At 41.4% G+C, this 25,028-nt stretch overlaps 1 protein-coding gene across 7 annotated transcripts in view; it reads right to left on the reverse strand.

Annotated features, from left to right (window-relative positions):
- LOC125234595 (E3 ubiquitin-protein ligase NEDD4) overlaps positions 1–25,028 on the reverse strand; it is a 57,313-nt gene that overhangs the window by 3,974 nt on the left and 28,311 nt on the right. For all 7 annotated transcript variants that reach the window (XM_048140898.1, XM_048140897.1, XM_048140904.1 and 4 more), the window contains 9 exons: positions 20,966–21,047; positions 19,789–19,887; positions 15,487–15,609; positions 12,741–12,865; positions 12,030–12,171; positions 10,785–10,994; positions 8,571–8,677; positions 7,174–7,307; positions 6,277–6,505 (listed from right to left, as the gene is read on the reverse strand). In XM_048140898.1, coding sequence (XP_047996855.1) covers positions 6,277–6,505; positions 7,174–7,307; positions 8,571–8,677; positions 10,785–10,994; positions 12,030–12,171; positions 12,741–12,865; positions 15,487–15,609; positions 19,789–19,887; positions 20,966–21,047 — 1,251 coding nt within the window. The remainder of the gene's footprint in view (positions 1–6,276; positions 6,506–7,173; positions 7,308–8,570; positions 8,678–10,784; positions 10,995–12,029; positions 12,172–12,740; positions 12,866–15,486; positions 15,610–19,788; positions 19,888–20,965; positions 21,048–25,028) is intronic.

A 25,028-nucleotide genomic window follows, 5' to 3' on the forward strand; every position in this document is an offset into this window, starting at 1 on the left:
GGATCAGATTGAAAAGTCTAGTCAGCCATTCTAATCCCGTAGGCCCAAGTAACTTCCATACTTCTGCCGGGATCTCATCGGGGCCCGTAGCTTTATTCTTCTTCATTTTTCTTACATTGATCTTAACTTCATTGATACCAATCTCCTGTATAGGTCCTTCGGTTGGTGGTAGGAGGTGCATTGTTTGGCTCGGGAACTCTTGATTCATTAAGTCCTTGTAGTATTCATACCATCTATTTGTTATGTCCTCATTGGACGTTAGTAACATGTTTTCACTATTTCTAATAAATTTATTACTTTTAATATCTTGCGTTGATTTATGTCTTGACTTGGCAATTTTAAAAATTTCGGTATCTGTATCCGCTTGTAAGTTTTTAAAGACTATTCTGCATAATCTGCTATCGTAATTGGACAAAAAATATTGCGTAGCATCTGCTATTTACCGTAGTCTACCTGTAGACTGTAGACGGTGAGTAGGGGTACAGGGTAGAACAGTAGCAGAAGAAAAACACTAGTTTACGAAATGAAAGTAACAATAGGTAGCGGTCGCGAGGGACAGCGTGTATGTGTGACAGTGGTCAGTTAGCAACTGATTCGAGTTCGGTACAGGTACGTATGTATCTATGTATATATAGTACGGCATATCGCTCGCGCTCACTATTCCAAGAGTAAGTATATATTTATTTATATAAGGAGCACAATATAATACAGAATAGGTAAGTAAAAAAGGTATGTATAGATATAAGTATAGGTAAGTATTAGTTTTAAGTCTTTCTCCTAGGTTCTGTCGTCTACAACCTCCCGCCCAGTACTGCTTCGGCAGTACTCACACTGGTAGGCGTACAATGCGAGCTGCAGGGCTCACCAACAACACTCGTGATCTTGTTTTCAGATGGTCCTTTCTCATTTGGTCCTTGCCGGAGCACCGCAGCATTTTCATATAAAACTTTACTAGTAATCTGGTCACATAGTTTCTTCGATTTAAAATTACAGGTTTTTTTTTTTTTTTACGAAATGAAATTTCAGGCGCCGCGTCTATTTGGCCACCAACTCTCACCAGTCCATCTTCATCCAGGTATGGAGCCAAGGTATGTAGTACAGGTAAGCTATTTTTCTTTAATGTTTTCTCTTTAGTTAGTAAGGCTATCTCCACACCGAACGACTGTATCTGTGAGTATCTCAATATTAGGCATTCTGCGCATGCTAGTACGGTAGATAATCGTTTCATTGACGATATTTTATTTTCGCAGGCGATAAGGGACACGACACATCTCCGTTATCATTCACAAGTCTCCAGTACCTATGCGACGGCTGCGAAGGCGGTTGGCGCTGCGTCACAAAACAAGTTCCAGAACACTTGTTGTCTCTTTCGCACTCGTTATGGGTTTCACAGACGTAGAAAAATACCATCTTGGCATGTTGAGATGCATAACACTCTTAAGGTCGGCAATGCATTGTTTAAATTCAATAAATAGCTCCTTAGATATTTTTTTTTGTTCCAGGATAGGGCTGTGTTCCAGATGAACTTCAGCAATATTTTTCCTTTTATTGTTCCAGGTGCTAATATACCAAATATATTTGACATAGTAATGCGTAAAATTTCTCGCTAATAGTCGGCGTTTTCTTGAATTCCAGCATGTCTTTAGGTATGTTTTAAAAGACACATCGACTGCCCTAGTTCTGCTCCCAAGGTTCGCTGAGTTTTATTTTCGCCATCTACCAGCAAACTTTCTCCGTTAGTACTTAATTGGTCTTTAGGTAAGTGTAACAAAACATTTTTATTGTTACTTGTCCAGCCACGTATATCAAATCCACCGAATTTATGCACCGTTGAAACATCGTCAATGATATTTATCGCTTCGCTTTCTGTGGACAGCGAGTCTATGAAATCGTCTACGTAGTGACTATGCATGATAGCACGGACGGCGTTAGGCTTCGTTTCGATGATTTGTTGAGCGTTCTTATCTCTTATAAATTGTGCAACGAACGGGCTACAATTTCTTCCCAATAAAAGTGACATCATAACATATTGTTTTATCGGTTGACCTTGATTATCTCGCCACAAAAAACGGAGGGCGTTTTGATCTTCTTCTCGTATTTTAAGAAACATGTCACGTATGTCCCCCGTTATTCCTATGGGGTTTTCTCTGAAGCGTAACATAATCCCATAAAGTGAATTTAATAAGTCAAGGTCTTGACGTAAATAATCATTTAGACTTTTTTCGTGAGAAATACCAGCACAGTCAAAGACTAATCTCAATTTCTTCTTTCTGGGATTGTCTACCCCAAAATGGGGAATTACCCAAATTCTGTTTCCATTTTCGTTGGGTCTTACTTCTCTCGCGTAGTCATTTTCAAAAAAATGTCTTATTCGCTCGCGGTATCGTGAAGCATTTTCTTCGTCACTTCGCATTCGCAATCGCTTTTCAACAGATTTTAATCTTCTTTCCGCAGTCGAGTAAGATTCCACTAATTTTTCTTCATTTTTCCAGGGAAGCCCCACCTCCCATCTGCCATTTTTTAACTTTGCCGTATCATTTAAAATAGAAATCGCCTGTTGTTCTTCTTTATTTTCCCGCTTTTTTGCAGTTACGCCGACACTTTCCAAGTTAAAATAATTTCTCACCGTTTCGTGCAATAACACATCTGCGTTGTAATTATCAGTAGGCTCGTTCGCATCAATAAATAAGACTGCAGATTCATCAAAACAGGTTTGCTCGGCCGGTGGCAACACAGCTGACGCGCATGTGCTTGCAGGGGCGGCGGGCCGGGCGGGCGCACCGCTGTTATCACAGCTAAGGCGGCCGGCGGGAGGGAGCGAGCGAGAACGATGCGCGCGCGCAGGTGAGTGTGACACGAACAGGACGTTGCTTGCAGTGCGCTGCCTGGGCGAGGTTTGATTTGTAGGGCCGTGCACACACCATCCTAATACAGTCAATGTAGCACAAGGATCGTTCCACTTACGCGAAATTATTTTTCGAGGCATAATTAGGTGATAATAATCTTGTCCGATCAATAGTTCCGGTTTCACATCCGCGTTCACAAAATGTTGATTATTTAATTCACTCAAGTGTTCATAGTTTTGAATATTTAGTTTTGATAGTTTTTGCACAGGTATATTCAGTTCTGACATTTTTCGCGCACGTAATTTAAAACATTTATTGTCCATGCTTGATATTTTTAAGTCCACTATTTCAGATTTGCACCAAATTTCTCCAGATTCCCAGGCACCATGTAAACGCATATTTCGAGTCTTTCCAACTAACCCCACTTGATTTACCACTTTGTCCGAAATTAATGATACTGCTGCACCGTCGTCTAAAAAGGCGTGCGTTGTGATCATGCCTTTAGGACCGTGAACATTGACACGGACAACTTTTAAAAGTACTTTGCTGTTGATATCACTAACACTTGCAACGATACTTCTCTCAGACGCGGGCTCACTTTCTGGCTGTGAGGAGTGAGAGTCATCATCATCATCATCCTCGTCCTTGTCTTCAGAGATAACATCCACGGCGTGAACTTGCTTGGGGGCTTGTTTGTTGATAGGATAATGGAGCAGTGCATGGTGTGGCTGCGCGCAGCCGTCCTTGTCGCACATCGGCGCTTGGCACGTTTCCTTGTCATGATCAGCTGATAAGCATTTAAAACAAATTCCGTTGTTTCTCACAAAGTTCCAACGCTCTTTGCGTAATGACTTTTTAAATAGTCTACACTTTATTAGGCTGTGAGGGGATAACTTGCAAAACTTGCACCTTTCCGTTTGTTGACTTGTAGCACATATTGCATGTTGTTTGAATGAACTTTTATCAGCACTATTATTTATTTGCTTCATGTTTAGTAGACCAATGCCAGACTCGGTAATTTTTGTAGCTTCTTCTGAGAGGAACTGCGATAATAATTCCAACTTGGTCAGCTTGACGTCAACATTTATATCCTTATGTTTATAATAATAGTCAGACCACTTAGTTAGCAGAGCAGTAGGTAACTTAGATAAGACGACCGTACAAACACTGACGCCTTTTAGGTACTCGTTTCGGTTGAGCGTTTTTACTGCTGCCATGAAATTTTTAATTTTTATTGAAAATTTCACTATGTCCCCAATATAGTCTTGAGGCAATGTAGGTATTTTCTTGATATCATTCATGATTTTATTTATAATCAGTTCTGGGTTTCCAAATTGTAGCTGAAGGGTTGCCATGATGGTGTCGGGCGACGAACCACTCGTGAGTAGCGCCGCTACTGCCTCTCGTGCCGCTCCGACGAGGCACTTCCTCAAGCGCCACATGTTCTCCTTCGCGCTGTAGTTACAGAGTTCTGTGGACTCATCAAAGGATTGTTTGAAGTTTAGCCACTCCAGGGCGTCACCAGAAAAGGTAGGTAACTCTCGTGGTGTACTCAAACGACTAATTAAATTATTGTTTTGTTTGCAGGTGGAAGCTGTGAGATCCTTAAGGGCGTGTGCCAGCATAGACACGGTGGCTTCTGCATCATTGGCGGCTAGCGCCGGCGGGCGGCCGGTGACGTCACCCTCCTCGCGAGCACGTTGAAGCACTTGTTGACCTTGGTCGATCCACTTCTCAATCTCACTTCCATTATTCTTCTTTTCACTTGACTTCGACGACGATATGTGACTGTATTTTTCTTCCAAGGCTGCTAGATCTGCCGCTAGCTTTTTCTGAACCAATTCAGACTGTATGCGAGCTAATTCCTCTGCAGCTCTTATTTTTAATTGTTTGCGTTCGTCCACTAATGTACTCTTAAATGATGCAGACTTCGAGCGATTGCTACTGCGCGAACCGGACGGGTGGTGAGGCTCTTTATCAGCCGGGTCCAAAAACATTTTTGAAGTACCCTCTCCTGGATCAGGTGCTACGTAAGTCTTGTCGCATTCCTTGACTTTTTTCTTCGAGTCTTCATCAGTGGACTCCTTAGTGAGTTGCTTCACATCACTTTCCTCCATGTCCGCCTGTTTCAATTCGCGTTCCTGCTTTTCACGTTCTCTTTTTAGGTTTCTGCGGGTATTCACCATCTTGCGCGGCGATCAGGTAATTCCTAGATCCGGCTCGAAGACCACTTTGTAGACTGTAGACGGTGAGTAGGGGTACAGGGTAGAACAGTAGCAGAAGAAAAACACTAGTTTACGAAATGAAAGTAACAATAGGTAGCGGTCGCGAGGGACAGCGTGTATGTGTGACAGTGGTCAGTTAGCAACTGATTCGAGTTCGGTACAGGTACGTATGTATCTATGTATATATAGTACGGCATATCGCTCGCGCTCACTATTCCAAGAGTAAGTATATATTTATTTATATAAGGAGCACAATATAATACAGAATAGGTAAGTAAAAAAGGTATGTATAGATATAAGTATTAGTTTTAAGTCTTTCTCCTAGGTTCTGTCGTCTACACTTAGGCTTTATTTGACGTTCATATGCGCATTGTAATATGCCTACTTGAAAAATAAATATTTCATTTTCATTTTCATTTTCATTACACTACCCTTCTTTTATGTAAATCGTTAGAATTTCGTGACAACTCTAGAATACCGTAGCCTTTATCTTTTTTCGTGCATTTTGTGACAGAGGTTGTTCTAGGCGCCTTTTCACCATGACGTTGTCACTCCATTAATTTTCTTTTGTACAGAGTATCGTCTTACATAACCATGGTTTCATCTACAGTAGCAATTGCATTCAAAAAAACTCGCTACGCGGTGTCTATGCTGGTCTCAAGTTTCATGAACTCACGGTTTTTCACTCATCTCGCTGTAAGCACGATAAAAGTTTGGGCACTAACCTAGCACTAAACACCGTAAAAAAACCTACAGCCAACAGACACCTAAAGAAACTATACACCAAAAAAGTGGAATAAATGACGAACACAATGATATCCATACTTTTTTAAACTCTTCCGCCATATTTGTCGGGCCGGAGACATTTGGACCGCACCTCGTAAGTCGTTCAGCCACGCAGTTGCGTTATGGGGTTTAGTAGACACCGGCAAAGTTCAGAGGGGATTCAGTTCTTAATATTTAGTTGAAGCTTGCAATAGAGCCCTCTCTAAAAGCAAAGTTTTGAACAAAATAGCTTACCCTCCAGAACCACTGAACGACTAGATGGTTCGGTAACCGCCCTTATACAGCGTGTTCGCGCGCCAGTAGCGCACATCTATATGTTGTATGCCGCACAGCAACAGTTCTAACTCGTGCTCTCTCTGTCTTTCTCAGTCTCTCTCCGTCTCTCGCAGCAAGCAAACGAGCAGTAACAATGGACTTACCCTCCAGAACCACTGGACGACGAGATGATTCGCGTGGTAATCCCCCTTGTACAGCGTATTCGCGCGCCAGTCTCGCACGTCGATATGTTGTATCCCGCACAGTAGCAGTTCTAGTTCGTGTTCGTCGAATATCTTGAGGAGTGGGAGGGGCACTAGGCCGCCGAGGCCGTCGAGGAATGCGTACATCTGCTCCTGCACGCGGCTCACGAAGCGCCACTCGATCACCAATCTGGGAAACAAATAGGTATTTAAAAATATTTTAAGCGGGTTACTCACGTATTATGTCGATATAGCGTTCGACATGTTTCGATCCAATTTTCGAGGATCTTTCTCAAGAGTAGTGACCCCGCTTTTACATGTCGAGAGCGCGACGCATACCGAGCAAGCGCCCACAGTATGCGTCGCGCTCTCGACAAGCGGGGTCGCTACTCTTGAGAATTATTAAGAAAATTAATTTAATTACTGAACACGTGTGTGGCATCCCTTACCACTTCCTAATGTTATTTGTTTTGACATGTGCCGTCAAACACTTGACAATGACTTTAATATTATGATTAAGGCCCTCTCACACTAATGAATCCATTTATTATGTATGGAAACGAAAAAAAATATTTTAGTCGAATTAAACAAAAAGCGATATACAGGGTGGTTCCTGATAATGAACCTAACTGCGTGTCGAATTTAACGAAAAAAAACACGGTGTTTATACACGGTGAAAACGTGAAGTTTTAGCTTGAAATTCGCAGAAAAACTAAATAAGAAAATATGAAATATGATTTCAATATTTTTGAAAAGGGGTTAAAAATCTGTATTTTCATGAACAAATGATGGCTGCGACCGTCAATAGGGCTTGTTGACGTCATATGCCGTCTGTAGCAGTCAAAGGGTGAAACTTACTTGATGTACTCGTCCTTGTTATCGTTGTCGACAGAGATGTTAGCGCCCCCTGGCTTCAGTTCGCGTTGGATAGTTTTCCCAAACTGTTCCTCGTCTACGGAGAACGTTAGGTATAGTTCTGATGGGTCATTTTCCTGTAAAAGATAGAGATAATTTATTTACAATGCACTTATGAACGTCAAATAAAGCTACGCCTGCTCTAACCCTACGCCCCAGTCTCGAGATGATTTCAGCCCCCTATGGGACCGGCAAGAAAAAAAAGAGGGACGGAGGAAAGCTTTACCTTCTTACATGACATGAGACCTCGCCGGGATTCGAACCCAACTTCATAGGATGTATATTTTGCTTAAATAAATGAACATAACCCCATGATATTTTCTTAATTTACGAACGATCATAAAATAAAGCATCTCCGTTTTGTTTCGTATCACCGATACAGTATAAACCGATTTTCGTGAACTGGATACTGGTGACAGGAACGTTTTTAGATTTTTTTTTTTATAGGACATTCTTACACAGATTGACTGAGGCCCACGGTAAGCTCAAGAAGGCTTGTGTTGTGGGTACTCAGACAACGATATATATAATATATATATATATATATATACTTATATACATAGAAAACATCCATGACTCAGGAACAAATATCTGTGCTCATCACACAAATAAATGCCCTTACCAGGATTCGAACCCGGGACCGCGGCGCAGCAGGCAGGGTCACTACTGACTGCGCCAGACCGGTCGTCAGATTATAGGTACTTCTACTAGTAAGAGAGTTTGCGAGGGGTACAGCTTACGTACAGACACACCTCGGACACTGGCGATCAAACATATGAAAGAGGCGCGTTCCTAGCACACAGTCTAAGCTCGTGTAGGTGAACGCGTACTATGCTTGTATGAGTGAAATGACAGGTCGACTGTTCGCGTTTTTGACAGGCGGTAACTGTAAGGTAACCGAGAGGGGGTAGGTGGCACTTCCAGCGGGGAGCGGGAGTGGCCATACTGTACGATAGTACTCTTTATTATACTGTGGTACAGACAAGGATACAGTGGCATATTTCACCACAGTGACATTGACACTGACAATTCTGTGCGTATTTCTGGATTGATAATTTTATTAAAGCCTGGTGCCGTAGCCGAATGGCATTTCGACGACGCGAAACGAGAACGAAACGCCGCGAAAGGTAGTCTGGCTCTGTCACGCCAATACGCAAGAGCGATAGAGATAGATATCTACGAGCGTTTCGTTTCGTGAGCGTTAGCCATTCGGCTATGCACCCTGGCTTTACTAAGCGTCAATATTTCCTTGTTGAACATGCAATGAACGGCGAAGTGCCATTGTGGTCAAACAGGACTAAGCGCCATTAGATGGTAGACGTTCCCAAGATCGATCATACCTTGATCCACATGAGTGAGTTGTAATACTCGAGGTCGACGGACTCCATGTCTTGTAGCTCGATGGTCTTGCCCACCATCATTTTGTAGAATGGACGGATGAAGAAAGCTGCAAAAGACAACACTGTTCAATAGACTTATATTGACCGGAATATAGGCCATCGAGTGTGAATGCGACCAGTGGTAACGCTGAAAGTGAACGCAGCCGACGCGCGCGAAGGAGGGTAGATCGCGCGCTGTCTACGCAACTTTGACATCCACCCGCCTTCGTCAGTTTTCCGTGATCATGATGCATGCAACTGCGTCGAAATATCGGGAGCTCGACAAAAATCAAAAAGGTAATCACGGTCTATATCCCGGTCGATACAAGTCTAATGAAAATAACCGTGAATCATTCAAAACTCTTTAACATTGTTCAATACAAATATTAGGCGTTAAGACAATACAGGAGCGAAAATGCTAAAATGGAAAGGAGCCCCCTTTCAATTTAAGAGTTTCAGTTAAATATACTAGTGTTATTAATTAGATTTATAGAAAAAAAAATATGTCCTTTAAGAACAACTCAAATAAAAGATATTGCGGAAAAATCTTTAAAATTCAGGTTCCGCTCTCGACTGTTTCCTCCTTCAAAACTTAATCAATCGGAACGAAATTTGTGTGATACTATACAGCACGACCACGGATGATTTTATTAATTCTGATGCGGTACAAATTCACGAAAAAAAATGTACTTTTTTGTACTGACGTTTAAAAAAATGTACCCTTATGATTTTGTAGTTTCGACATAGGGCCCGTGGTCGTGCTAGGTAGGTACTCCCTGGCACGACCACACTATATTTAATGAGATTTTAAATTTCTGTTGCAGTACAAATTCACGAAAAAAAATGTACTTTTTTGTACTTACCTTTTAAAAAAAAATACCCTCATGGTTTCGGAGTTTTGACATGGGGTGTGGTCGTGCTAGATAGGTGGTACTTCCTGGCACGACCACACTATATTTATGTTTAATTTGATGGTCAAATGAATACTAAACAAGTGTTTTGAAATTGTACTATGTAAATTACTTCAAAAACTTAGTGCGGTCGTGCCAGGGAGTACCTATCTAGCACGACCACAACCCATGTCGAAACTCCGAAACCATGAGGGTACTTTTTATAAAAAGGTAAGTACAGAAAAGTACATTTATTTCGTGAATTTGTACCACTACAGAAATTAAAAAAATCATTAAATATAGTGTGGTCGTGCCAGGAAGTACCACCTATCTAGCACGACCACACCCCATGTCAAAACTCCGAAACCATGAGGGTATTTTTTTTAAAAGGTAAGTACAAAAAAGTACATTTTTTTTCGTGAATTTGTACTGCAACAGAAATTTAAAATCTCATTAAATATAGTGTGGTCGTGCCAGGGAGTACCTACCTAGCACGACCACGGGCCCTATGTCGAAACTCCAAAATCATAAGGGTACATTTTTTTTAAACGTCAGTACAAAAAAGTACATTTTTTTTCGTGAATTTGTACCGCATCAGAATTAATAAAATCATCCGTGGTCGTGCTGTATAGTATCACACCGAAATTTGAAAATCTGAATAACAATGAAATAATCTGTGTCGGACCGTTTAGTTTTTTGGCTAATTGTTACCAACCTTGAGTATCTGACCTTTTTTTGCGCTATAATGAAAAAGGCCGTTTTTGGAAATTTTTGATTGGCTCTAGCGTCTTTGAAAATAAAAATATCAAAAAAATCAAAACGGTCCGACACAGATAAAAATAATAACAATCTGTGTAGAAAAAATCATTGCTCTATCTTCAAAAACCAGGGAGGAAATAGTCGAGAGCGTTTGTATGGAGAATTGACCCCTCCTGTATCGCCTTAAGGAGATATTTACCTGAGTTTTTCGGAACTTATATGTACTAAATGTAATTTGATATTTGACAGTAGTTTTTTTGATATATCGGACTAATCCCAATAAGGCCTAGTTTACCCCTTGATTGGAAGGTTAGACAGCAGTCGGCTTCGTACCTAAAAACTAGTGTCTACGCCAAATTCTGGGATTAGTTGCCAAAGAATCAGCCCTCTCACGATCCGTAGTAATGTGCCAGGATAATTCTAGGAAGGAGATGGACACCAAGCTATATACACATTCTACTTCATATTGTTGATATACTTCACTAAACCTTATGGTGTGTAAATGGTATGGGGGTAAATTTCTTACCGTCTAACAGTTTCCCATGGTAAACCGCCATGCCAGCGACCCTCCCTATAAACTTGAAGTAGTTGAGGTGTTCCTCGTTGCAGACCCCGCTGTTGGGGTTGATCTGTAGGGTATAGTTGTCCATGGCGGAATATTCGAAGAGGCCGTAGTAGGGGTTGAACATCTCTTTAGAGAGGAGGAAGAACCATTCTCGGGCCAGGCCGCCGTAATCTAAAAAAAATAGTTATTTGTTTTACAAGGGGGCAAAGTTGTTGTTTAACCGCACGTGCCAATATTGAACCGCGAGCGTAGCGAGTGGTTCAAAAAGTGGAATCTTGAGCGTTGCGAGGGTTTCAAGGCACGAAGGTTAAACAAACTTTGCCGCCGAGTTAAACACAAATTTTTTCACCACACCAACACGAATAAAATACTGACTATAAAACATCAAACTAAATCAAGTCTATGAATTTGTTCAATATTTATAATTCAAAATCATGATTTATAGATAATTTCTACCAGCCAGCTCAATATATCAAGTTAAAATTTGTATGAAATTACTTTGCACTCTTGTGGATAAAATGCAATTTTGCTATCTGTTTTTGAATAGCAAAGTAAGCCTTTATCAGTTGGTGTGGTGAAAATATTATTAAAACAATTTTTTTTTCCTTTCGGCTCAAAGAAAGCTATTTAGTCATTTTCTCAATTTGAATTTCGAGTAATTTTGTTTTATAAACCGTTTGAGCCTACAGTGGTCGAATGGTAAAATACCCTCTTGACTATTCCCAAACAGTCTGCATGCATTATTTTTATAGTTTCTCATGTCCGTCTGCCCGTCCGTCCGCGGATAATCTCAGAGACCGTTAGCACTAGGAAGCTGGAATTTGGTACCAATATCAATCACGCCGACAAAGTGGTAAAAAAAAGTGGAAAAAATGTTTTGTTACGGTACCCCCCGCTCCCCCTTTTTTCTTGATACGTTGAACAGTTTTTGAAAAAAATACGGGAAACTACGGAAGCCTATACTAAGCGAGGCCCGACACGCTTTGGCCGGTTTTTTTATATAAGGAGGCAAACAAGCAGGCTGAGGTTGATCGTCTGATGGTAAGCGATTTCTACCGCCCATGGCACCTGCAACATTAGAGGAGTTACAAGTGCGTTGTCGTCCCTTAAAATGAGAGTACTTTTCCTTTCAACTATTAAACAGTTTAGTGATGCGGGACAGAAAGTATTCTGAATTATTTCTTTAGGTTATAGAGTCGAACTCACCCAGGCCGACTTCAGACTCGAACTCTACCCACAGCTTGGTTTTCAACAAATCGAGTCTGCTGACGGAGCTGATGATGCGGTATGAATCCTCAAGGATGGAATTCCTTCGGACCTTGATCTCAAATTTGTTGGGAACGTTGCTCTGAAAACATAATAAGTACGAGTATACTTAAAACACCCGTTTAGAAAACACTTGATATACATACTTGATTGATTTACAACATAGTGGATACCCCCCTCCCAACTGAGGGGGGACTGAAATCTTCTCGAGGCTGAGGCGTAGGGTTAGAGCCGGCGTAGCTTTATTTGACGTTCATATGTGCATTGTAATATGCCTACTTGAAAAATAAATATTTCATTTCATTTTCATTTTCAATTACTTTATCTAAGAAACTACCGTCCTCACTCTTACGGTTATCAAATTATTAAAAAAATAAATAGAATTACACAACACGTGTATGACAGGAGTTGACAGGACAGCTTTTACCAATTCATAATGTTATTTGTTTTGACATGTGCCGTCAATTACTTGACACTAACTTGAATGTTATACACTAATATTTCATTTACTATGTATGTGAAAATGATGAAATAAAATTTTCTTGCCAATTTAACTAAAGGTGATATACAGGGTGGTTCCTGATAATGAACCTAGCTACGTGTCGAATTTAACGGAAAACGAAAAAAACACGGTGTATAATATGGTTATACCGGTTTGCGTAGTTGGCTCTTCAGGTACTCGTATTTGCGTTTGTAGTCCCTGGAGTAAGGCACGGCGGGTCCCGCTATTTGCGGGTTGGACAGCCTGGGGTCCTCCCATTGCGTTGTTCGGGTATCTGTGGAAGAAATATACAATTTAAAAAGCTAAAAGGCTAAGTGAAATAAAATCTTCGTTGTGGCATTTTAGGACGGCTCCTGGGAGCCTGGGGTCCGATTGGTAGATCTAGAAATTACTTAAGGAGAAAGTCACCAGTCTGTCGGTGGTACAAAGCCGCAGATGGCCAGGATGGCCAACATATTTATTTATTTATTAGTAAAAACATGTTTACATGACATTACAGTAAAACCAATGCGTCACGAAACTTAGATTTTAACAAAAAAGAGAGAAAATAAATAGAACAAAATTAAAAATAAAATTAAACAATTGATTTGGGCGATGACGTCACAGCGTGGCTCCGTTGCGTCGTTTGCCCCGGTGTGGGATTTGGCAGGTTGCCCCGGAACCGCCGAAAAACCACACCTTTCGGCCAGAAGTCTGCGCTCGCGATGGTGTCCTGCAGCGGCCGCGGCACGCGCACAACGAACGAGCTGAAGTGCACGTAGTGACGCGACTGCAGCTGTTGCACCCTCAGCGTGTAGCCAGTCTTCCGACGAACGTAGTCCACCACCTCGTCAGCCATGGCGGAGTAATGCAGGCGAGACACGTAGAGCGCCCTACTCGGTGTGGCAATCCGTAGACCAGAATTCACCAGTTCCGCAGAGCCACACATAGTCTTGCGAGCCGCTCTGCGCGCCTTGCTCTTCTTTTCCACCAATGTGAACCCCTCTTCATCCACATTGGTGCGGGAAGTATTTTCCTTGGCAGGTGCCCGTACTTCACATCCCTTTGTAGTTGGTGCATTGACCCGGCTAGTTGCAGTAGACTGGCCGGCGGTGACGTCAGCGTATGCACGCTGACACCGTGATTTCGACGAAATAGGAGTCGGCCGCGCGCGCGGAGGGAGGGGCGCGCGCGGGGCGGCGGCACGTGCAGCACTTTTTACAGCGTCAGCAGCGTGCAAACTAACCGACACGACACGAGTGTCCGTAGGTCGATGATCGCACTCCAAGTCTGAAACAGCTGACCGAGCTGGAGCATAACGCAAACATTTGATTTCGTTGCGTAACTCGGTAATCGTTTCCATGCTAGCTTCAAACTTCGAGATAACTGCGGCTAAACTTGTTTTTAGGGCCACGATTTCCCTAAACAAGCTGCGAACGTCGACGTTATCCGGATCGTACGGCGGAACGATGATATCCGTCGCAACAAACTCCGGAATCCGGTCTTTGTACTCCTTCAGGATCTTCTTAATGTCCTCGAGACTTTTCTTCCCGGTTTCGTCGCCTCTCCGGTGAGGTACATAGGTGCCGGCAATCCCAAGGGACTCGCACAACACTCTCTTCGCTTCACAGATGTCGTCCACGGAAAACTTCGACGCACGCGAAGACATCCGGAAAGCAGCTGCCGCATCCATCGCCCCTTCCAGTAACAGCTTGTCTTTTTCTTGAAGGAAAGCGAGGAATTCATTTACGATGGTTTGATTCGGTTTGGAATCTGCCATCGTGTCGATTACCGGTCGCGGCAAAGCGCGCGCGCTGATTTCGCAATTATAATTTAATTAAACCATCAATGCGTCTGCACCGCTGCGCGCATTGGACTCGACTCCCGAAATGAAGAAGAGCAAGAAAAGGGTAACCCTATTTAAAATAGGGCGCAAAGACCATGCCGTCATTACGGCATGCGACTGATACTGCCAAAAAGGGACCAGCCAGAAAGGGGAGAAGTGAAAGGTGACACACATGACTCTGTCGGTGATTTACAGATTGCACTTCGGGGAGTGTGCTCAAGAGCAAACAGAACTGGCAAAATATCAATTGACATATCTTACGTAAACTTTGAAAAACTCAGTGATATGATTCGAGAATCGAATTCGCGTATTTCGAAATTTCTAAAAAAGAAACTGTAATTCTGCTATAACGTGTAATCACAGTATAATAAATGGTACTATCGTACAGTATGGCCACTCCCACTCCCCGTCGGAAGAGTCACCCACCCGCTCTCGGACCTCACAGTTACCGCCTGTCAAAAACGCGACCAGTCGACCTGTCATATCTCACTCATACAAGCATGGTACGCGTTCACCTACACGAGCTTAGAATGTGTGCTACACGACTCTTTCATATACAGGGTGCCCGGTAATTAATGGACAACCTTTTAACCACCTAGTCTGTGGCCAAGAGTAAGCCCATTTATAATAAAAAAAAAGGAGGGCACCTTATACTGATCCAGAAAATCGACTTTAAGGTTTAGTAAAAGTCACCTGGTTTTTGAGATTTTCACACTTTTTAAAATGTTAATACTATACCCTGTCAAACAAGTCTGTCAGTAAATAAGAACAAAGAAAATTATAGGTATCCTCTTCTCTAGTACCCTAAAGAAAAGGATGCATATAGTTTTCTTTGTTTTTGTTTTTTTATTATTATTATTATAAATGGGCTTACTCTTGACCACAGACTAGCCAAAGGCAAAGACGTGGCCTACGATGGAGTGAGCTCGCCCAGAAGATGCCTTGTTCTTATTTACTGACAGACTTGTTTGACACAGTATACCTAAAATTTAAAAAGTGTGAAAACCTCAGCCAGTGTCCGAAATGTGTTCTCTTAGGCCCTATAGAAAAGCCGATAATTAATAGCTCACTGTGGTCTATGAAGAAGATCCTTCCATCGGTGTGCACGCGCTCCTCCCAGCCCTCGGGCAGCGCCCCTAACTCGTCCGCTTCCGCCCCCGCCGCCGCCACCGCGGGCAGGTGAGACGCGCAGCCTGAAACAGAACACGAATGTCAACTCAATAGGCTAGTTTCCTACTAGTCAAATCAGTAGTAGTAGTAGTAGTAGTAGTAATCACTTTATTGTGTACAACAGATTCATATACAGTTTACAGGAACAGAGGTACAAAGGCGAACTTATCCCTATAAGGGATCTCTTCCAGCTAACCTTAGATTAGATGAGAGGAACATTAAGAGCGCTATGACAAAAAAAGGCGATATATTGTAAAATGTACAATATTTATCGGCAAAATTGTACACTTTACTCATACTAAAAGACAGTAAAAGTACTTGTTTCAGTTAGAAAATCTAATTAACTGTCGGTTCATTAAAAAACATATGGAAGAAAAAGCTTTTTCAATTAGTAATGATTTTTTTTCTGATGCTCGTTTAGGAAAAACCGCGCGAAGCACAGATTTCGGAGCTCTTATTATGTACAATTTGATAAGCTCACTCTCATAAATGTGGTAAATTTAAATTCCTAGTATCTTGTACTTTAGGCCCATTAAACAATATTTATCATTTAATCCTTTGAAATTGAGAAATTGAAAGTAAAACGAACTCAATTTTGTCTTGAAAATACATCGAAACAAGTGATCATTTCTCCGAAAATCTACATGTTATCGAAGTTATTTTAGTATATAAATAATCTGCACAATGTGCTTAAATTGCTGTTATCCATTTGTTGTTATAATATTTTATCATGATTTTTTGCCAATTTTTTGAAAACTAGCCTTCCTGTCGCTATTTTACCGGCGACGGACGCCTGCGATTTCAGTGCCGCGCCGGAGCTCGAGGAGGTGAGACGTATGTCGCTTCGCTCTCCGAGTTTTCATCGCAAACGTCGAGAATATTTATCGTTGTGTGGGTCGGACGCCTTGTTTATACACGGGCTATCCTCGCATTGTGTGTGTGTAAACAGCGACCAACGAATTTGATCCTAGATCCGTAAATATTTGTTTTTGTAATATTTTGTTATGTTTGAATGTTAAAGTATTACAACGTTATGATGATAAATATGCGAAAATTACAATACGGTCAAGATGATAAGACACATCAAGATGGTACTCGGGATCTGATGATGGAGCCAGAAGGTGGTCACCAGTACCAGTGAACCATGTAAGTAAACGACTTCGTGTTTAGGCTCGTTGGGTTCGTCTCAACAAGACCTTTGACAAGAGGTGGTACTCAGGGTCTGATGATGGAGCCAGATGGTGGTCACCAGTACCAATGAACCATATGACTAAACCACTTCGTATTTAGGCTCAATGGGATCGTCTCAATAAGACCTTTGACAAGAGGTGGTACTCGGGATCTGATGATGGAGCCAGAAGGTGGTCACCAGTACCAGTGAACCATGTAAGTAAACGACTTCGTGTTTAGGCTCGTTGGGTTCGTCTCAACAAGACCTTTGACAAGAGGTGGTACTCAGGGTCTGATGATGGAGACAGATGGTTGTCACCAGTACCAATGAACCATATGACTAAACCACTTTGTGTTTAGCCTTATTGGGTTCATCTCAATAAGACCTTTAACAAGAGGTGGTACTCAGGGCCTGATGATGGGACCAGATGGTGGTCACCAGTACCAATGAACCATGGAACTAAACCACTTCGTATGTAGGCTCATTGAAATCGTCTCAACAAGACCGTCGACAAGAGGTGGTACTCAGGGTCTGATGATGGAGACAGATGGTGGTTACCAGTACCAATGAACCATATGACTAAACCACATCGTCTTTAGGCTCATTGGGATCGTCTCAATAAGACCTTTGACAAGAGGTGGTACTCAGGGTCTGGTGATGGAGCCAGATGGTGGTCACCAGTACCAGTGATCCATGTAACTAAACCATTTAGTAATCAGGCTCATTGGGTTCTTACTTCTTCTTAATAAGACCTTTGACAAGAGGTGGTACTGAGGGTCTGATGTTGGAGCCAAATGGTGGTCACCGGTACCAATAAACCCATGTAACTGAACCACTTCGTTTTTGTATGTTATTCAAATATGCGAGTTGATTTTTGGTGACTCCATCATCAGACCCTGAGTAACACCTTGAAGTAATTAGAATTATATTTGACTTATTTTATTATCATATTAATATATACTTTACTCTAATACTTATCATATAACAAAAGCAAACATTTGGGATGGGATCTACTTAAATATGATCACAGTTTATAATTATTACTTTAAATTTTTAAATAAATTTTAACGTAACTAATATTATTTTGCGCTATATTCTAGTCTTTTCGTACAAAATAATGTTTATTAGAAATCAAAAAGTTTATATCGAGATAGTAGATTGTGGTTGTTATCAAAATTCCATAGGAAGGATCAAGATTGTTTTGTCCATTATTGTAGTGCGAGCGAGTGATAAGACGTGCTAGAAAGGGTCGGCATATTGGGCTCGCGCGGCGGGTAAAATACCTAATTTCGCCCGACGCCGAAATGTTATAACGCTCTTAAAGTAGGCAAGATAAACAAACTTACAGAAGTACAATAATAATCAATAGTAATCAGCCTCTTTTAAGAACTGTCAAAACTCAAAACGATATGCTAATATGGAATTACTATGAAATACTGAGGAGTGACGTCACGGTCAATTCATTTAATTTATAACTTTCTCTTTGACTATATATCTTTGATTAAATAGAAATTATGTTTAAACATAACTACGGTCCATATTTTTCTTCTCATTATGTGGTGCTTTATTTCGTGCACTGCATAAAATATTTTATTTGTATAGGAAACTTTCGTCCAATATTCCGCAGTGTCTGAAGACGAAAGTGCTTGATCAGTGTGTGTTGCCAGTGATGACATACGGTACTGAAACGTGGTCGCTTACAATGGGCCTCATAAGAAAGCTCAAGGTCACCCAAAGGGCAATGGAGAGGGCTATGCTAGGAGTCTCTTTGCGAGATCGTATCAGAGATGAGACCATCCGCAACACAACCAAAGTAACCGATATAGCCCTCCGAATCGCTAAACTTAAGTGGCAGTGGGCGGGGCACATTGCACGTAGAGTAGAACCGATGGCCGTTGGGGCGAAAAGGTTCTCGAGTGGCGACCGCGTACCGGAAGGCGAAGCGTGGGTAGGCCCCCAACAAGGTGGACTGATGACCTGGTGAAGGTCGCAGGAGTCCGCTGGATGCGGGTGGCGCAGGACAGGTCATTGTGGCAATCTTTGGGGGAGGCCTATGTCCAGCAGTGGACGTCTTTCGGCTGATATGATGATGATGATAGGAAACTAGCCTATTTATAATTTTAGCGTTCTCTCGTAGTTCCATAAATATATACCTACCATGTTTGTTTAATTTTAACCCCCGACGCAATAACGACGGGGTGTTATAAGTTTGACGTGTCTGTCTGTCTGTCTGTGTGTATGTGCGTGTCTGTCTGTGGCATCGTAGCTCCCGAACGGATGAACCGATTTATTATTATTTCATTTTAGACAGGCTGCTGATGCTGGTACGTCTAAATCATAGTTCACTTTGCACGATTTCACTCCTTAGATAGTTTGTCTAGTCTATTTTTAAATTGATTAACACTGGTAGAGTTCACAACTTCAGAGGGTAATTTGTTCCAAGCTTGCACTATTCTGTTCGTTTAGTTTAGTTTTTTTTGTCTGAAAGCTGAGTTAGTCGGGAGTGTTCTTAGCCCTGTTTCATGAAAATCGGTCTACTATATCGCAGTCGGGGTTTTTTTCAAAAATTTAATTTTGTGGTTATTAACCCCCGACGCAGAAACGACGGGGTGGTATAAGTTTGACGTGTCTGTCTGTCTGTCTGTTTGTCTGTCTGTCTGTGTGTCTGTGTGGCATCGTAGCTCCCGAACGGATGAACCGATTCAGATTTAGTTTTTTTTTGTCTGAAAGCTGAGTTAGTCGGGAGTGTTCTTAGCCCTGTTTCATGAAAATCGGTCTACTATATCGCATTCGGGGGTTTTTCCAAAATTTTAATTTTGTGGTTAGGTTATTCAGTATGTGTCAATATAATATTACTTATAATGGTGCTCCAACACTAGCTGTTATAAATGTTATAATACCCAATATGAGAGTACCGTAACCACAGTATACATAACATTAAGGTTGCTCAAAACATGTTATGATACGCAAAAAATAAAACTACAAATCTAAAATGAATATGCTATATTCTTTTGAATATTATTTTATGTACCTGTTCTGGGGTCTATCCATGTGGTGGTTTTCTGGTTGTGGTCGATGAAGAATATCCTGCCGTTGGGCGCTCGCTGCATACTCCAGCCTTGCGGTAGACCTGTACAGAAGAATTAACTTTAACTCTTCGAGGATATTAGAGAGAGGGCTATCATCTTCTTCAGTCGTTCCCTCAATGGTGAGGATCGTGACATGATTTTTATTTATTTTTATTTTTATTCATAATAATTAACACAGCATGACAGATAAACCAAAGCACTGTGAAAATACATATATGATCCCTATATATACATAACGGGAAAAAGTTAACATACAATTAACACTAATATGGCACAGAAGAAGGGCGAACATCCATCATCCATCTACTAGCAAACTCATCACATTCAGGCGCTGATGCGAGGAGTGAATTCAAGCTGTGTAATGCTCGAACAAAACGAGAGTTCCTTCTCGACACTGTTCGGGAACTTGGCACTGACAGAAGACAGCGGTTTCAAGGCCGAAACTCAAATTTAGACGGTATCGGGACAAGCAGCCGTACTACTTGTGTTGTCAACTCGACACAGTCAGAGTCACCGCGTAGGATGGTACAAATTGCAGTGAGAAGTGCCGAACTGTTATGAATGATGTTCCTCTGTTAAAGGACTCATCGTTCTCCTTCCGTTATCCCGGCATTTGCCACGGCTCATGGGAGCCTGGCGTCCATTTTGACAACTAATCCCAAGATTTGGCGTAGGCACTAGTTTTTACAAAAGCAACTGCCATCTGACCTTCCCACCCCAAGGGTAAACTAGACCTTATTGGAATTAGTCCGGTTTCCTCACGATGTCTTCCTTTACCGAAAATCGACTGGCAAATATCAATTGATATTTCGCACATAAATTCCGAAAAACTCATTGGTGCCGCATTTGGACGAAATGCTATTGGACGACCAAATGCGTGTTGGGCGAAATGCTTAGTGAAAAATCATTTGGACGAACTGCGTATTGGACGAACAGCTAACAAATTCCAATTTGTATGGATTGGTGTATGGGTTTATCTTAAGCCTGTCTGTGCCGGTAAAGTTATTCATCTACACTGGTTGTGTCACCAAAGAATTCTTTTAATGTGTAATATGCTTTATTCACAAGGTAAGTTTTTAATGCGTTTTTAAAGTTCTTATAATTATTAGGTAGTCTTACCATCACTATTAGGAATATTCTGGCTCTGCTGACTGCTGGCGGTACTCCTCGAGCTATCAGTCGATTGGTTGTCCGTTTCGTCCTGCGGAAAACTAAGGGTTAGACTAACGTCGACTCTCATGCTGCGACTTAAGGCATCATTTACAAATACTTTTACTGTACAGGCCGAATGGCGTTTCACCGAAACGCCGCAGAAATGTAATCTAGCTCTGTCGCACCAATACGCAAGAGCTAAGCATAAATAGCACTAGACCCTACTCATAATGTTGTGTTCCCGCCGGTGAGTAAGGCTGCCAGAGCTCAACGAGGGTGCGGTGTGCTGGTGACGGAACTAATTTGTTCCGTTTATGGTCCTTTGTGTCGTCGGCAACCCGAACCCTCCTTGGGACTTCTCCTTTTTGCTGTGACTATAACACAGCAAAGGGGAGTGTACAAGTTTCTAATGGGTTGGCAACGCGCATGTGACACTCCTTGAGTTGCAGGCGTCCATAGGTTACGGTGACCGCTAGCCATCAGGCAAACCGTATGCTTGTATGCCACCGACGTAGTATAAAAAAAGTTCTGATGAAATTCTGCAACATGGCGCGACTATTTCTGATCAGGGTGGCTAGCCGAATGGCACAATCGCTCACGAAACGCTCACGAAACGAAGCGCTAGTAGATATCTATCTCTATCGCGCTTGCGTATTGGCGCGACAGAGCCAGCGGCGTTTCGTTTTCGTTTGGCGTCGGAGAAATGCCATTCGGCTACGGGGCCAGGCCCCGTAGCCGAATGGCATTTCTCCGACGCCAAACGAAAACGAAACGCCGCGAAAGGTAGTATGGCTCTGTCGCGCCAATACGCAAGAGCGATAGAAATAGATATCTACAAGCGTTTCGTTTCGTGAGCGTTTGTGCATTCGGCTACGCACGCAGGCTTTTTAGTAACGAGTTTTCGTAACTGTGACGATTTTCTTCATTTTTTTTCTTGAAAGTTTTGACATATTGGCGGCCATAACTTCCCGATAAACCAAAATAAGAGTATACACAAATTTTATTAGCTGATGTGCCTTGTTCGACAAATTTCAAGAACGTACATTTTTAATTTAGTTTAATTGCATCCTTTTATTTTCATAACAAAATGCAGGCCATAAATACTCTAAATGTTTGAAACATACAAGCGAAAATACGAACATGCTTAGTGACAAATACCCTATTCTTCATAACTCAAGTTACATAAACATATACCCATACCCATATGTGACGTCCCACAGGTCATGGTATTACTGAACCGCGTTAGTTTGAGATTGAACGTGTACTGAAGAAGATCTCTTAAGAACTACCCCTCGAGGGCTTGAAGTGGCTAAGCATTGGCAAACAAAAATTTAGTTTTACTTGATCCCTTTACACGAAGAAGAAGTTTGAGATTTTAACTATAAAACTCCCGTGAGACTCAAACATATTTTAAGCGGGTTACTCACGTGTTAAGTCGATATAGCGTTCGACATGTTTCGAATTTTCGATCCATTTTCGAGGATCTTTCTCAAGAGTAGCGACCCCGCCTTTATACAAACTTTCACATATCGAGGGTTGTGTGACTCAGAGTGGTATAATTGAATGACATCGTATGACTCAATCCGTATCGCATATCAATCTGCATACTAAGCGATCGTTATACGAGTTTGAGTGGTAAGGACGAACGTAGCTATACAAAGTTGAGTCACACAGGCAGTGGTACATATATGGTAAATATGTCATCGTTAATCCCATTCTCATCGCGCTAGAGTTATACCTACGGCGGTTGCTGGGACATCTCTTCCGTGGCCACGGCCAGTGCAACCTGGCCGAAACGTCTAAAAAAAGGTAAAATAATATTTAATCGTATTCGACATGCATGTGACTTTAAACGTATACAAAAAGTGAGTGCTTAAAGTGTTACATTCATATACTTGTTGCTGACTATACCTTTTCTCGTGGAGCGAAACATATGGGAAATTTGTTAGTAGTATACTCTTGTAACGAATTATATTTAATATTATTTTCGATTTAATTCATTATTCTGACCACAACGAACCTAATCTTTCAATATTCCGATTTAGTAACTACTGTAACTTGGTTATGTAGAGGGGAACATATACGATCAACATACATATCAATACATGCAGTATATGCATACATACAACTACAAGCAAGCAATACGCACAAGCAACAAGCAATGATAATCAACAGTGATATGGCAAGCTTGAAAACCGTGTTATAACTTAATATTCTTAGTAACCTACCTTGTACTCGCCATTCAATTCAAAAACAACATCTAAGGTAAGGTAAGGTACGACTAAAAGTCTCCCCAAACCTAACGACGCGGAATCAGGTTTCGACGACCAAAAAATCACTCGTTAATAATATGAACACGCTTACAGAAATTCCCATAGACTACTGCTGCGTGACGTTGATGTGTCGGATTACTGTGGTTGATGCAACTGGCCCTGACATAGCTTAGGTCGGGGCAATAGTAGATTCCCTATAAATGTTTGTCTTACCCTACCTTACCATAGATATTTTTGCATAGAAATATAGACAATCATATGGTTTTTTACAGTCGCCATTACAAATATCGGAGCTCAAAAATATATCAAGTAACGTCTTTAAAAACGATATCGGGCGTTGAGTTACTCAATTTTGTATAGTTAAATGATACGACTCAACCTCGTATAATCTGTGAGATTTCAAAAGGGCCTTCTAACAACACTGACTTCAAACCACACTAAAATTATAAAGCCCTAAAGGTCACACACTGTATCGCAGATCTACTTAGTACTCAAGCGATAGCGATTATACAACTGTGAGTGGTAAGGTCGAACATTACTATACGGGGTTGAGTCACACAGTTGAGTCTGACATATTTACACGCGGAAACTGCTAACGAAAGTATTATTTGAAAATAAAGGGAAGTTAATATGAAATAACAGGTGCCTACTCCCAGGACACCAAAAGGCTAAAACTAGCCAACGCAAAGAAGATTTTATTGTAATCTAGAATTAAATATAATTTGGGCGAATAAGCTTTTCTACACAAATTAGCCACAATAAGCACGTATTGCTTAAGAGAGAAAACGAAAATTATTTACAATATAAAATATTTCGTTGTTTCTCTATGCATTGGACATCACATTAGCCTGTTGTACCTCACGACTCCTCATAGACAATTTTCCCGAAATCCCACCAAAGTACGAAAGTGACGGCTCTGTATGACTTAAGTCAACGCTCCCTCTCGATCGAATAATACACGATATCAATAACTTTATTTGGAGGATTCACACAGACCGAGCAGCATCGCGAGGCAAATTGCCAGTTTAGATTTGGTCATTTTCGAGAAAACAAACACCAAAAATATTTTTTCTAAGGTAGGTAGGTAAATTTTATGTTTTTCTTACCCTTCATAATTAATCACCAGCCCTTTCGATCTAGGACAAAAACCAAGAGACAAAAAAATGGTCCCAAAATGTTCTATTATTTTGCATATTTTCCACTCTATAACCGATATACACAGTGTTTGAATAATGGTGAGGAAGTGGAAAAATTTAATTAGGGGCTCTTATTTTTACCTAGTAGGATCGAAAGGGCTCGTGATTCTGAGTGGGAAAAACATGAACTCTATCTATTTTGAAAAAAAAAGTTTTAAATATTTTTTCGCGAAAATGCCCATTTGCCGAGGCATTTCTACACCAAAATTCAACATTTGGAACGCGAGGGTATTGCCTTGCGACGTTGCTCGGTCTGTGTGTATGTAAAGCCCTGCTTTCAAGCGGCATTTCCCTTTAGTCTCCAACTTCTTGCCGGGTCAAATGGGAATAGATCTTTCTGTAATGAAATAATTCCCAACTGATAGGAATACACCATGAAAGCGTACGATACGGTGTATAATGATGTGTATATGTATTTATGTTAGGTTTTTGCATTTTGCACCTTGCTTAAAAACTCAGGCATGAATATCAGCCAATGGTTAGCAAAGCTGGGCTGATGCTTGCAAGCTGTTACATGAAGGTGCAATTTAAGCCAAAACTTTCGGTAGTTGGGTAAAAATA

This window comes from Leguminivora glycinivorella, chromosome 16, assembly GCF_023078275.1.
Source record: "Leguminivora glycinivorella isolate SPB_JAAS2020 chromosome 16, LegGlyc_1.1, whole genome shotgun sequence".
Taxonomy (NCBI): domain Eukaryota; kingdom Metazoa; phylum Arthropoda; class Insecta; order Lepidoptera; family Tortricidae; genus Leguminivora; species Leguminivora glycinivorella.